Source organism: Danio aesculapii, chromosome 20, assembly GCF_903798145.1.
Source record: "Danio aesculapii chromosome 20, fDanAes4.1, whole genome shotgun sequence".
Lineage (NCBI taxonomy): Eukaryota > Metazoa > Chordata > Actinopteri > Cypriniformes > Danionidae > Danio > Danio aesculapii.
In genome coordinates, this window is record NC_079454.1 from 32,701,146 (window position 1) to 32,715,427 (window position 14,282).

General features: G+C 34.5%; 1 protein-coding gene across 2 annotated transcripts in view; it reads right to left on the bottom strand.

The window, feature by feature from the left end:
- Nucleotides 1-1,914: 1,914 nt before the first annotated feature.
- Nucleotides 1,915-14,282, bottom strand: part of stxbp5a (syntaxin binding protein 5a (tomosyn)) — a 166,146-nt gene continuing 153,778 nt past the window's right edge. For both annotated transcript variants that reach the window (XM_056481621.1, XM_056481620.1), the window contains 5 exons: nucleotides 13,805-14,174; nucleotides 7,804-7,969; nucleotides 7,582-7,693; nucleotides 5,502-5,722; nucleotides 1,915-2,421 (listed from right to left, as the gene is read on the bottom strand). In XM_056481621.1, coding sequence (XP_056337596.1) covers nucleotides 2,380-2,421; nucleotides 5,502-5,722; nucleotides 7,582-7,693; nucleotides 7,804-7,969; nucleotides 13,805-14,174 — 911 coding nt within the window. In that variant the 3' untranslated portion in view covers nucleotides 1,915-2,379. The remainder of the gene's footprint in view (nucleotides 2,422-5,501; nucleotides 5,723-7,581; nucleotides 7,694-7,803; nucleotides 7,970-13,804; nucleotides 14,175-14,282) is intronic.

A 14,282-nucleotide genomic window follows, 5' to 3' on the forward strand; every position in this document is an offset into this window, starting at 1 on the left:
GAGAGATTGGCTTAGTTTGTTTTGTAATTCTTTTTTCCCCCTTTTTTTCTTCGTTGTTTGAAGTACGGCATACGAAACACACGAAAGGCAGACTAGCACACGGCCAAAAACGTCAGAGAAGTCCTCAACACTGTTACTGATGGAAAATGCAGTGGTGCTTCAGACACAAACGGCTGTCGAACACTGTCGATGGAAAACACAACTCAATGAAAGAAAATCTTTGGCGTTCGAAAAAGATATGGCAACTGTCTTGGGGTCAGTATGGCCACGCGTACACACGATTTATGCTCCCAGATTGTCAAACTACTTCATTCACAGAATGGCAAAAAACTTTGGGCAGAGAGGCAAGTAGGAATCGCTATCTTAACGACAATGGATCACATGATCAATGCAACATATATAGCAGCATTTCTTGCAAACCACAAAAAATATATCTATGTAATGGCACTAAAATGTGGTTTCAAGGGAGAAATGGGATTTTTTTTTAATATTTAGTGTTACTTCTTGTTAGTTTTCTGCATTTGGGTGTACAGCGAACTCTCGTTGTAAGTGTTTTCACAGATGACAATGATTTTGAAGTATGTTTCGTTACACATGAAGCACCAGTGTGAAACCAGTACTGTCGCAAACATGTTTTCCTGACATTCAGAACTACAATTAATATTGTTCCCAAGTCAGCCAAGACGCCCTGTTTCAAGCTTATATTCAGTCACAGAAGATGGAAAACTAATCCACGAACAGAGTCGTTTCCAACAGTACAGTAAGTGCTTTTTTTATTTAACAAAAGTAAATGTTGACCAAAATATTACTATAGTACAATCTCTACATGTTCAACTAAAGCATCTATGTGTGTTAGCTGGTCTATCAGACAAAACTTAACGGTAATTATCAGTCACAACAAATGTTCTAGCTGTTGAGGTCTAAATGGCTGTCTACCCCAAAATAATAAATATGATGGCTGACTTTAAACCTTAAATTTGCCTTCTTCCTTTCACGACTCGATATCTTCTGTGCGGAGTTTCATAGAAAGATTAAATATAATGTATTACATGAAAATACCATCATTACATCACTCACAGTAGGTCTATAATTAGTTATTTTATAATTCATTCATCACATAGATCCTTCATTTCGTCAACTTATCATAAACCCTATAGATGGTACTTTAATGTAAAGCATTATTGTAGTGATATTCCAACGGTATCTCACGGCAATTCGTAACTTTTTGATTTAGTGGCTAATTTGTATGACTTTGTACGATCTAATTCGTACAATATAGTATGATTTGCTCATCACCCAATGACGGTTGGGTTTAGGGGTGGGGTTGGGTGCCATGCCTCCTTTTTAAAATCATACTTTTTCGTACAAGTTTGTACGAATTAGCCATTAACTGACAAAATGTAAAATACTTACGTTTTCTCGTGAGATCAGGCTGGATATTCACAATAGTTCAGTAAAAATATCACCCCAAAAGCATTTTAAATTTCATTAGACATTTACAATTGATTTTTTTTTTGTACAGATTTCTTTTTTCCCTAAATAAATAAATAAATACATAAATAAATAGAAAATAATACAAAATTAATAAATAAATATTCAAATGGCAATTAAACCAAAAGGGGTAATTTGGCAAATTTACAGAAAAATACTGAGAACGGAGACATTGTGACTCCTCCACGTTATGACATCGTTTCCTGTGAATGGAGCTCTTCCCATGCTTTATCTTGTGTCTCGTATTTCAGTTTTCTTTGTGACAGTCAATAGCAAATATGGCATTTTTACAGACTTTGATGGAGCTTTATATAGAATTATGTGTGTATATATAAATATATATATATATATATATATATATATATATATATATATATATATATATATATATATATATATATATATATATATACTCTCTTTTTTTTAGATTTTTATGATGTTTATTGTTTAGTTACTGTATTTTTGAGGTTCTTGAGTCTGTCTGTCTTTTTTTTTTGACTACTTGCTGCACTCCATTGCGGGAGGCAGGACGTGATTGCAAAAAAACAACAGCACAAAAACGATTCAAAGACTGAGAGAAGAAATGGAATTCCGGGGCCTGCAAAAGCCCAGCCGCCACGAGAGAAGACTGGCGATATTAAACAAACAAACGAAAACGGAGAGTGCATGGACGCCATCATGGTATGGTATTCCTCAGATTGGGGCCGCTCTCAGTCTATGTCTCAGTTCTGTAAGCAGACTGTATTTAATATTGTGCTAGGAAAGAGCGAGGGATCCCACTGGTCCAGCAGAGGAGAGATAAAGATGGGAGTGGGAGAAGGATTACAGATGAACAAGGCTGTGTAGGAGAACTCCTGAGTCCCTTTGGGCTCTGCTGTTTTGCCGAGATCAGAACTGGTACCATTTCTTATCCTTACACTTTAGCATCATCTGTAGCACAGAGGAAAGGCAATAAAAAGAAGATTAGAGTTAGAGATGCCACAATGCTGTTCAGCTGAAAAAAAATCCCAAAAATATTAAAGTGTCCCAAAAATGCTATTGTAGATGTTTCTATTTTTAATTGAGAGGTCTCCTGTAGTAGGTTTACTTGCAAGGTCAAAAATAGTTCATAGAAAAATCCTCTCTAAACCCCTCCTTTATGAGAGTCTACTATCTTATAAGATCCACAAGCCCTGGGCTCCCTCCCGTTTGCAGGGCGAGAGGAGAGTTTGAGCTCATGTAGATGTCGATGAATTCCCTCGACTTCTTGCTATTGAAAGATATAGGATGGCTAAGGAGAGATGTACACTTCCTAAGAGCTTGGCTGTGGTATCAATTTGGTATGTTTAATTTACTTAGGTTGCGTGTTTTTGGACTATGGTAGAAAACCGGAGAACCCGGATAAAACCCACGCGAGCACGGGGAGAATGAGAAAACTCCACACAGAAATGTCAACTGGTTTAATAGGGACTTTAACCAGAGACATTCTTGCTGTGAGGCAACAGTGCTAATCCCTGGGCCGCTGTGTCGCCCATCTGGAAAGGAGGGGGAGTAGGGAGGGGTATTCTTCAAGACAAAGATACTGAGATAAGAAAACTCTGGTTATTTATAGTGAGCTAGGAATCATCTGATTGATGAATCAATCGTGAGCTGTTGCAGTACCAGCTATGATCAATCATAAGCATGTGATCCTCTCGAAATTATTTTATAAATAAACTTCACTTCCCATATCTAAATTCCGGCTCCCGAGGCTTGCTTAGCACTTGTAGACACAGTGATCATGCTTTTTAATGAAGCATTCTAGTTTACTCGTGGTATGTTTTTTTACTTAAAGCAACATTTCAGCTAAAGTTGAATTATTTGAACTTGCTTGGCAGACGTTTGTATGCAATCTTCTTGTGTGAATACTTAATTTAGCATGCAGCGTGAACCCAGCATTAGAATGAACAAAGAATTCATCAGCCAATCAGAATCAACCATTAAACAACAAGTTAATTGCAAGTGAGTTGATATTAGTGCCCAATCTAAAAAATAAAGTATCTTTTTTTTAGGATACACAAGACAGATATAGTGATGCAAATACAAGAAAAAAAAAACTAACAAACAAATCCTAAAAAAATGTGTTTAAAATGTTTTAAAATAAGCTTCTCCTGCTCACCAAAGCAGCATTTATTTAATCAAAAATACAGTACAAATTGTAAAATTGTGAAATGTTATTGCACTATAAAATAACAGTTCAAAAGTAGTTTATCATTAAATTTAATAATTTATTCCAGTGATTTTAAAGATGATTTTTCAGCTTCCTTACTCCAGTCTTCAGAGACCTTCAGAAATCACTCTAATATGAATTATTATTGTTATTATAATTATTATTATTGGTAATAGTAATGAAAGCAATAATGACTGGAGTAATAAATTTCATTTGAAATTACATACATAAATAATAAATTAATGTTTGATTAATAAGTATTTAACAATTTAAACCATTTTTTACATTTAATAAATGCTGCCTTGATGAACAGAATAATTTTATATAAAAAAATACAGAAAAAAAACGACCCCAAACTTTTGACCGGTAGTGTATATATTAATTAAACTATAAAAAAATTATTAAGAAGAAAAGGATGTCAACATATGATGTCAAAACATTCAGTATGTCTAAATTGGAAATAAAATATATGACTTTAACATCATTCCATTGAAGAGATCCAAATCTTCCAGACTAAAAGCATAACAATTTGCAGCTGCATTTTGTTTTGTAATTTATAAATAACATTTTGTAATAGTTCACCTCTATAGTAGTTCACTGGGCCCGAGTCATTCATTCATCTTGTGACAAGACATCTTATAAACAGTTTTTGGTATCACATTGTTGATTTTTTTATTTCTTACTTTTCTTTATTTACTTTAATAAAGCAAAAATTCACTCTACATAATGTCTGTAACAAATTTCCTACTGTTTATGTTAGTTATTGCATTAGCATCCTTTAATGTGACGTATTGCAAAATGTCACCTACTGTAATTTAGGTAACACTTTATTTTGATGGTCCATTTGAGTATTAGTAGACTGTCTGCTTAATATCTGTTCAACAGACATTTAATTGACTATAAGAAACTACTGCATATACATGTCAACCCACACTAACCCCAACCCTAACCCCAACCTAACAGTCTACTTATAATCTAATGAGAATTAGTTGGCATGTAGATGCAATGTAACTTAAATTCAACAAACGGACCATCAAAATAAAGTGTGCCCATACTTTAGAATTGTTTTACAATTTATTTCATTTAAAATCATAATTTGTTTACACTAAACATTTATATAATAAAGTAATACACAAACACACACGTATATGTTGGGGGCATGAATAATTTCAGGCTTGACTGTAAGTGTGTGTATGAGTGTATGTGTACGTGATTTTGTGACATATGAAGAAAAAATCTGTATAATGACACAGATATGACACAGGTATTACAAGAAGGTGGTGAAATATGAGAACATTTCTGACGTCCTCATTTCTCAAAAAGCGTATAGAACACACAGAATGAGTTTTTAAGAAAGGGTTTTTTTTCCTATAAGGGTTGGGTTTAGGTGTAGGGTGGGGTTGGGGCAATACAAAGAGTTTGTACAGCATAAAAACAATGGAAACCTATGCAATGTCCCCACAATTTACAAAAACAAACTTGTGTGTGTGTGCTATTATACCTGTTAAAATATCCTTTTTTTCAGCTTATGACAATTTTGTTATAATAACACGTGGCATGATAAAAGTTTCAGCAATTATCACAGCAAGAAAATGTAATACCTATTTGTGGGCAGCCAGTGAAGACCATCATTTAATTTCAATTTGGTACAAGCCTACAAAGGTGTGTATGGCAAGTACAAATGTAATTACCAACAACTTGTTTCAGTCATTTTAGATAGATTTCTTTTGCACAAAATAGTAATTTATGTAATCCATTAGCATTCAGCTATTTTTACTAAGTGATTCATTTGTTATAGGCGTCAGTGGTGGAAATGCTGTACCTCATGAGCGTGTTTGGAGAATGAGTCAGCGCTGGCCATCATGGCTGCCGTTCGCTCTTCCACCTCGCTTAGTTTCTGGCCTCTTTCATCCAGCGCTATCCGAGCTCGAGCTAAATCCCCCACGATGCCTGACGCTGCCCCCTTCATGCCTTCTATACCCCCAGGACCTGGAATGTGCTGAGCGAGACTGCGTGGTGCTTTTCCGGCTCCCGTCTCACCGACTGAAAGGCAGACACAGAAGCAAAGTGTGAAAAGAAGAGGAGGAAAGAATGCTACTAATGTGGTGAAAGCACAATGAGGCGCAAACAAGCTCTGTGATTGAAGAGAGCACACATACTGACGATGCCATTCTTGAGATGAGAAATCATTAAGATTGCAATGGGACACCTGGGCTAGATGTTACATGGGTGAGTTGTCACCAGTGTTGTTAGTTTATTTGTTTGTTTTATACAAGTGTTTATATTCGCTATATCAGCTTTGAAAATAATAATAATAATAATAAATTATAAAAATTTAAAATATTATTGTTGTTAATTATAACAATATAATAATATAATTGGTGTAATAATATAATAATAACAATAATAATAATAATAATAATTATTATTATTATTATTATTATTATTTAGCTTTAATACATTTTATTTTAACTTTAGTATCTTTAGTATTTTTTATAATTTAATTGTTATAAAAAAATATTTTATTTAATAATAATAAAAATATAAAGGGATTAAGCTGAAAAGAAAATGAATGAATGAATGAATGAATGTATAATAAAATAATAATAACAATAATAATAATTATTATTATTGTTGTTGTTATTTTTTATTATTATTTAACTTTAATTAATTTTATTTCAACTTTACTAAACTTTACTTTTAGTATTTTAGTAGAATTTAACTGTGAGCCAATAGAGGTGAGATGTAGAGGGTTTGCAGGGCGTTCACTCTTTAAAGTCTTCAACCAATTAGGCCTAGCAGTAGCAGCTAAGAAGAGGGTCATTAATCAGTTTGTGAAGCTACAGAGAAAGCCACAAGATGGCTATGGATAAAAAGGGCTGATCTGTGAATGATGGCTACTGAGATGCAAGCTGGGGTCTGATCAACCTCAGCTGGGTCACCTGGGCGAGGGTGTTGAAACACCCAATGACCCCAGGATACATCACTGACGATGCATCCCAGTGCATCTAGATGATATATTCATATATTCATCTATATCATAGATGATATTGCACACTTTTGCTTAAATTAAATTGATTTTATTTCAGTTTTTAGTTTATAGTTTACATTAATCAATAAGTAATAGTTATGATACTTAACTATTACGGCTTAAGAGTAATAATTTTAGTTAACACAAACAACGGGTATCAGGAAGGTTTAAAAGTACGAAACACTAATGCATATTGTGAATTCTTTAATATCATCATATTTGGGTAAACAAAAATAATAACATCAACAACAGCACCAAAACGCTATTTATTTACCAGCCTGATCTCAAGAGGACACGTAACTATTTTACGTTTTGTCAGTTTAGTGGCTAATTCATACGAATTCATACGAGTTCAGTGGTATGAAAATGAACGAATTTAAAAAGGAGGCATGCCACCCAACCCCACCCCTAAACCCAATTGTCATTGGGGATAAGCAAATTGTACTAAATTGTATAAATGAGAGCGAACGAATACATACGAATTAGCTACTAAATCAAAAAGTTACGAATTGCCGTGCGATAGCATGTTTATTTACTTATTTAAATTAATGGTTGTAATCTGTAAAAATGTTTAAGAAAAGGTTATAACTTTCTGTTTAATGGCAGGTGCTTTAGTACAGTATTCAACTTACCCCTATAATGTAATAACTTATCTGAAATGTTCAATATTTTTTTTGTAGCCAGCATGTTAGGATTGTTCTTTATTCAGAAACTGACTTACACAAATAAAACTACCCAAAGAAATACTTTTACTTTGGAATAAAAAGTAATAACTAACATCATTCTATCTCCTTTTGTGGTCTACATTCCTATCACCATATTTGTTGTGAAGCGTCTAAGCTTAAATAGCAGATAATGAAAAAAAACTCACAGAGCTCCATTCTGTCTAGAGACTGTGCTCCTCCTCCAAAAAGACCCTTAAAGAAACCCCTGTTTGGAGCTTCCGGCGTCTCCACTGGAGTAAACAGCTCTCCCAGCATCTCCTGTTATACAGTCCAAACATCATCATCATCATCATCATCATCATCATCATAAACACGTGCAATAGAAGAGCATAGGAAAAAAAACCCGAATGAAGATAAGTTCTGCTCACCTGTAAGTTTTCGCAGACCTCCTGGCTATATGTGATCCTCTGAATCTCAGTGGGGGACGTCAAATACAAGGCCTGACCGAGGTTGGTGAAGCAGAACGTTCTCGCTATCCGCATATCTGTCAGCGGTAGGTAATTTACATCCAGCAATGGTCTCAATCCTGGCAGACTGAAACAGAATGACACAGAGAGACATTTCTTCAGCTCTGGGACATCTCACCTCCTCTATTATTCAAGAGCTGCGATGCTGAGATTGCCCATGGCGAGTGCCTGTTTTGTCCTTTAGAATGTGATGTTCAATTACTGGAGACCATGAATAAGGATATTTGTAGACATTATCAGCAGTAATTTCCCCAGGGTCATCACATTTGATGGTTTAAAGGAATAGCTCAACCAAAAATGAAAACGCCATCATCATTTACTCATCAGGCTCAACTCTTTCCAAACCAAAGTTATTTTATTAAACTAAAGTCTAAAACTATTGGTCAAATAATGTTTTTTGTTAGCTGAAATAAAATAAAAAATTTGAAATAAATAAAAAGCGAAAAGTAACAGTATAAAATAAAATAGCAATTAGCAATTAAAATACAGCCAAAAGACATCAGTCAAGAGCATGATTATATACAAAAACATAAAACCTGTTCTAGCATTTCTTTATTTGCCAAAAAAAATGTATACTAGGCATATTTAACCAGTGGTGGAAAGAGTACAGAAAAATTATACTCAAGTAAAAGTACTATTACTTGCCCAAAAACGTAGTAAAAGTATCTGTTGTAAATATTACTCAAAGCATGAAAAAAGTAGCCCTTTTAAAAGTACTCAAGAGTAGTGAGTATTACACTGTGAGAGGTTGATGCGTGTACATGCAGTTTGTGCATGTGTGTGAAAACAAGTGCTAGGCCGTTATCGACGTTGACGTGCTGCGTTAACGCGAGACTCTTATCGCGCGATAAAAAATATCGCCGTTAATCTACTCTCAAAGTTGGGTTGGGAGCTGGGTCTATTCTACGCAAGCTATAATGACTTTCATCTTGATAGTTTAGCGCGGATGTATACCTGACCGGTGAGCCGTCTGACAAACAAAGTGCCCTTCTGGATCAAAACCAGCAAGATGCCTGACTTTAGCTGCAGAATCGGCAGTTTCACTTTAACTCATAAATATTTCTGTCATGCCGTCGTGACAAACTGGGGTATTGACAAGCCGCCTGTGTCTTGGATCTTGTCGGAAAATATGGCGAAAAGTCCTACATGACGGTAATAGTTTGATTGCAGTGTTTACTTCAGTAATGCCACTAATAAATGCATACTCCACATGTCTTAATTCCATTTCTGTTTAGTTCAGTTATGACTTTAGTCACATTAAGGTAATCAAAATTCTCTGTTTACATGGTAGACTCTTAATCAGAGTATTGTTTTAATCATATTAAAATCGTATTAAAGTATTGTTGCCCATGTAAACATGCAATTTTTGACACCGTCAGGGCTCTGTGAACTTGGCATTGAGAAGCAGCATTTTCTGTATGTACGTACATCAAAAGCAAGTATTAAATCGTTTTTTGGAGTTTATGTAGGCATACAGTTCATAATTCATGTTTAACTGAATAAACAGTTAGTAAACACAAGTACATCTTATTGAACATCATTTATTTTCATCACCAATTATCATAGTAGAACAGTTTCTTAAGCAGTTTGTGATGCATTTTGGAAATAGGAGATAAGCCCCTGGTCTTATGCGTCACCTGGCTCGAGAAACCCGTTCTCAAAGATTTATTATTTGGGTAGCACACATATTCTGAATGCCTTCGGCAGAATTCAAAAGAGCCATTTTAATCTAGATTAACCTAGATTCATTTCAAAATTAATCTATGCCCACCTATAGTGACAACGTAACATTCTGTAGTCAATTTAGTTATTGTTTAAGGTCATTTGATGATTTACGTCTTCTGATCAGTGACATGCCATCTACACAGTCTCAGAGTGATTGCGTGTGAAGATTTTGGACATCTTCTTGGACACTTTCCAAACATGTCTTGAAATTGTTCGCAAAATTATTATTATTTGATTGGACTGGATTTGCAGGACTCCCCATTTTTTTCTACTTAAGCCAATCCACATAGACAAGAAAAATAAAGTAGTGACTGCAAGTTGTAGGAAACCAATACAGCACTAAAAATGTACTCAAGGGAAACTAAATATATTAAAACTAAATTCAAATGTGTTCACAAAACAAAAACAGAAAACTAAATGAAAACTAACAAAACCATTAAGGAAACAAACTAAAACTAAACTGAAATGTAAAAAGGTATTGAAATAAAAACTAATTTAAACATGCAAAACTAAACTGTAAAAGTTAATTTGTTAGGTTTACTTAACTGAATTATGCAAACTCGTTGCCTTTAATTCAATTAAGTAATCGTAACTTTATCACATTAAGTACTATTTACTAATGTAGTAATTCTTACTTATACTGAGTCACATTTACTTAAGTCAATTAAGTCATCTTAACTTTATATCAAGTGTTATTTACTAATGTAGTAAAAGAAATTCCTACTTATACTGAGTCACATTTACTTAAGTCAATTAAATCATCTTAACTTTATATCAAGTATTATTTACTAATGTAGTAAAAGAAATTATTGCTCATTTTGAGTCACATTTACTTTCAATTTACATTCAATTAAGTTATGTTAAGTCACCTGAAACTGTACTCTGACGAATAATGCTAGTAAAGTTTACTTAAACTACTGTCTTAATTTTGCATAATTAAATTGTATGGTAACATGGCAACTAGTAAAAACCACAGGTGTCGGTTATCCTTCCAAACCTGTACTAGCTTATTTCTTTTTCTCAAAAGAAGATATTTTGGATTATTTAGATGTTTAAATTATGTTGGAAACCCATAGCCACTGACTAGTATATTTATTCCAATTGTGAATGCCAGTGGATACCTGTTTCCACCATTCTTCAAACTATTTTCTTTTGAATTATAATAATTATTCTTATTCTTATTAGATTAGATTAGATTAGATTAGATTCAACTTTATTGTCATTACACATGTACAAGTACAAGGCAACGAAATGCAGTTTAGGTCTAACCAGCAGTGCAATAGCAGCAAGTGCAGGATATAGGTATAAGTTATAAAGTGCAGTTATAGAAAAATTATGGTAATATTTACAGATGGATGTACTATGAACATTATATACAGGTTGTATTAGCTATGAACAGATTTACAATAAATGAATATATGTACAGGATGCTATTAATAGCAGATGTGTGCAGACAGATAAACATAATTACAAATGTCCATGTGCAGTGGGTATGTACAGTTCAGATAAGTGAATCAGTGCAATGTAGTGCAATGAATATGTGCAAACTTTAAATGTGCAAATGTTAAATAGTGCAGTGATTGTGAGGAGTATAATTATTGTGAGGAGTATATTATTATTATTACAAAAGTATAAAACAAAATGCAGCCAAAAATAGTTGATTCTTGTAAAAAAAAGAGATAGTTTTTCTCTCTTTAATAAAGTCTCTAATGAATCTCTTCTTACTGACAGACACACAGATGTTAGTCTGCTTTTTTGTCCTCAGAAGATTTACAAGCCAACGTGATGCAGAGAGCAATGCAGCAATTAGATCTGTGTTGCAATAGCAAAAGGCCTCCCGGCTCTGACTTTGCTAAACAGTGGAGCAAGACGAAAATATTATTACAGTCTAAAAATAGCCTGATTTCCAAATTTACTGTGTGTGCTACAGTATATCAACATCAGCAATTCCTTACATCAGTGAAACAAGCTTTAGTTCAACAGAAGTGGATACTTTTATCAAGCAATGATTCATTTAATTAATAAAAAGTGGCAGTAAAGACATTTTTAGTGTTTCAAAACAACCTGCAGAAGTTCAGATCACTGTATCACTTGCCTTTTATTATTTTCTTATATTTGTGGTCCTGGTCATAAGTGTCCTTTTTTTTTTTAATTAAAATTTTCACATCATTCATTCTCTTTCGGCTTAGTCCCTTATTTATCAGGGGTTGCCACAGTAGAATGAACCGCCAACTATTCCGGCACATGTTTTACGCAGCAGATGCCCTTCCAGCCATAACTGAGTACTGGGGAACACCCATACACTCTCACATTCACACATATTCATACTGGACACTTTGGCCAATTTAGTTCATCCAATTCACTTATAGTGCATGTCTTTGGACTGTGGGGGAAACCGGAGCACCTGGAGGAAACCTACGCCAACACGAGGAGAACATGCAAACTCCACACAGACATGCCAACAGGCCCAGCCGGGACGCGAACCAGTGACCTTCTTGTTGTGAGGCGACAAAGCTAACATCTGAGCCACCGTGCTAGCCATTCTCACATCATCTGAAATAATAATATCTGAATAAATAAGCGTTCTAATAATGTACGGACAATATTTGGTTGAGATACTAGGAAGGTTAAAATCTATTGGGAAAATTATATTTAAGTTCATTGCAATGCATATTACTAAGTTTTAATATACGTATATTGCCAGATTGAAGTTTACAAAATGTCTTCATGAAAGAAAATCTTTACTTAATATTATGATGATTTTTGGCATAAAATAAAAATCCTTTTTTTTTTTTTTCTTATAAATTTGACTCATTTTTTTGTTTGGTTGTTCAAATATACTCATGTAACATGTATAGGCCAGGTACTGTGCTCGAGGTATACATATGTAAATATTTATGCTCTCTGTATGAACGCTCAGTTACATATGAATAAGTGACTGATTTCAGCCGTGTCTTAAAGTGCACGGGACACTTAAGATGCTAAAGAGTTTTTAATTGGTCAGAAGATCTGATGAGAAGCTGAAAAAGGTGAGGTATCTATAGTGGCGAAGCCTGCAAAAGCCTGCAAGTTTGTAATGCTTCTATCGTTTAAAAGCAAAACATGTCTGTTTTAGAGCACTAAATTTATAACTAACATAAATTATCAGTCAGTTCATCTTGTAGTGGTTCTGTAATTCACGGGACTGATAACCGCATTTTACAACCAAATTAATTTTCAAAAAATGCAGGTAGAAAGGGAAACAGATGTGTGGGCAGGGTATTATCAGATAGCGAGATATTTTTAATGGGGGTTATCGATAAATATATCACCCAGCCTTAGTAAACAGCGCATTTGCAAAAAGTTTGTTGCATTGACAAAAGCAAACTAAACAAATAGTAGTGTTAGAGTTGTCTCTCTCCTGCAAGCACAATACGAAACAATTACAGGAATGGCATACATTTTGAAATGCCACAAACATACAGTGGGAGAAATAAATATTGAACATCTCATGTTTTTTCTTGAGAATAACAATTTCTAAAGAAGCTGACATGGGATTCGACCAGATTCCAACCTAGTTTCATCTTCATTATCCTGGTAATGTAGATGTTGAATTAAAGCAGCTAATATTAATTTACAATGTGCAGAGGGTTGCAGAATAACTACTGAGAGATTTCAGCTGCTGTCTGGGCTTTCACTGTCTTTCTATACCTTCCGTTCTTCATGTGTTCAATACATTTTCCCTGTGAAATTTACACATAATAATTTGCAAACTACTTAGTTTGGTTTTCTTTAGATATATTGATTTCCTTGGCTGTTACGAACATCTGGTAAAAATTTCAAGTTAACAGTACCTTTAGAAATATGTTGTCAGAGAAAAATAGTGACATCAGTACAACTGTTCAGTACTTATTTGGCCCACTGTATAAGCAACTTAACAAAATATCATGACCTGAATCTGCCTACTTCATTCACTCCATAAACTAAATCACTTAAGCCTAAAGATGCTTAATAAGGGCCATTTTTAATAAGCGATAGTACTAAAATATTACTGATCAAAATAAAATTTTATAAAATAAAATCTGTTTTTCCAGTTTAATAATGGTTGATTAATATAATTTGACATATTTTCCCATTAATAAAAAAAATCCATATAAATCCCTTCATCTGGCTTCAGTTGAAGGGCATTCCCTCTCACCTGAGGGTCATGATGTGTCCGTTGGCACAGAAGCAGGCCACACAAATGCCAGCGTTCATCTGTACCACATCTGCCCGCAGCACGAAAGACGTTTCAGTGATGTTGTGTTTGAACACGCAGGTCTGAGAGGGCAGGATTATGACTTTGGCCTGTTTCTCAGAGCACACCACGGCATACTGGTTTTCATTTAGTTCCTGGGATGTGGATGGGGATACGGACACCGGCCGTCTCTTGCGGACCTTGTCCCGCTCCTCTCCATTGGCTGGGGCATTGGGCTCATACCATGGCTCGAAAGGAGAGGGAAGAATAGACCCTGTAGAATCTAGGAAGGCCATCCGGACAACACTGCCCTTCAACCTGAAAAGAGTGCCTATATAGAAGAGATTTAGGCATCAATGTTATGCTAAGGCACCTTTATTTCTTACAATTCAGATTGTTAAATAGCAGTTTTACAGTAATAACAATCAATGATGCAAAA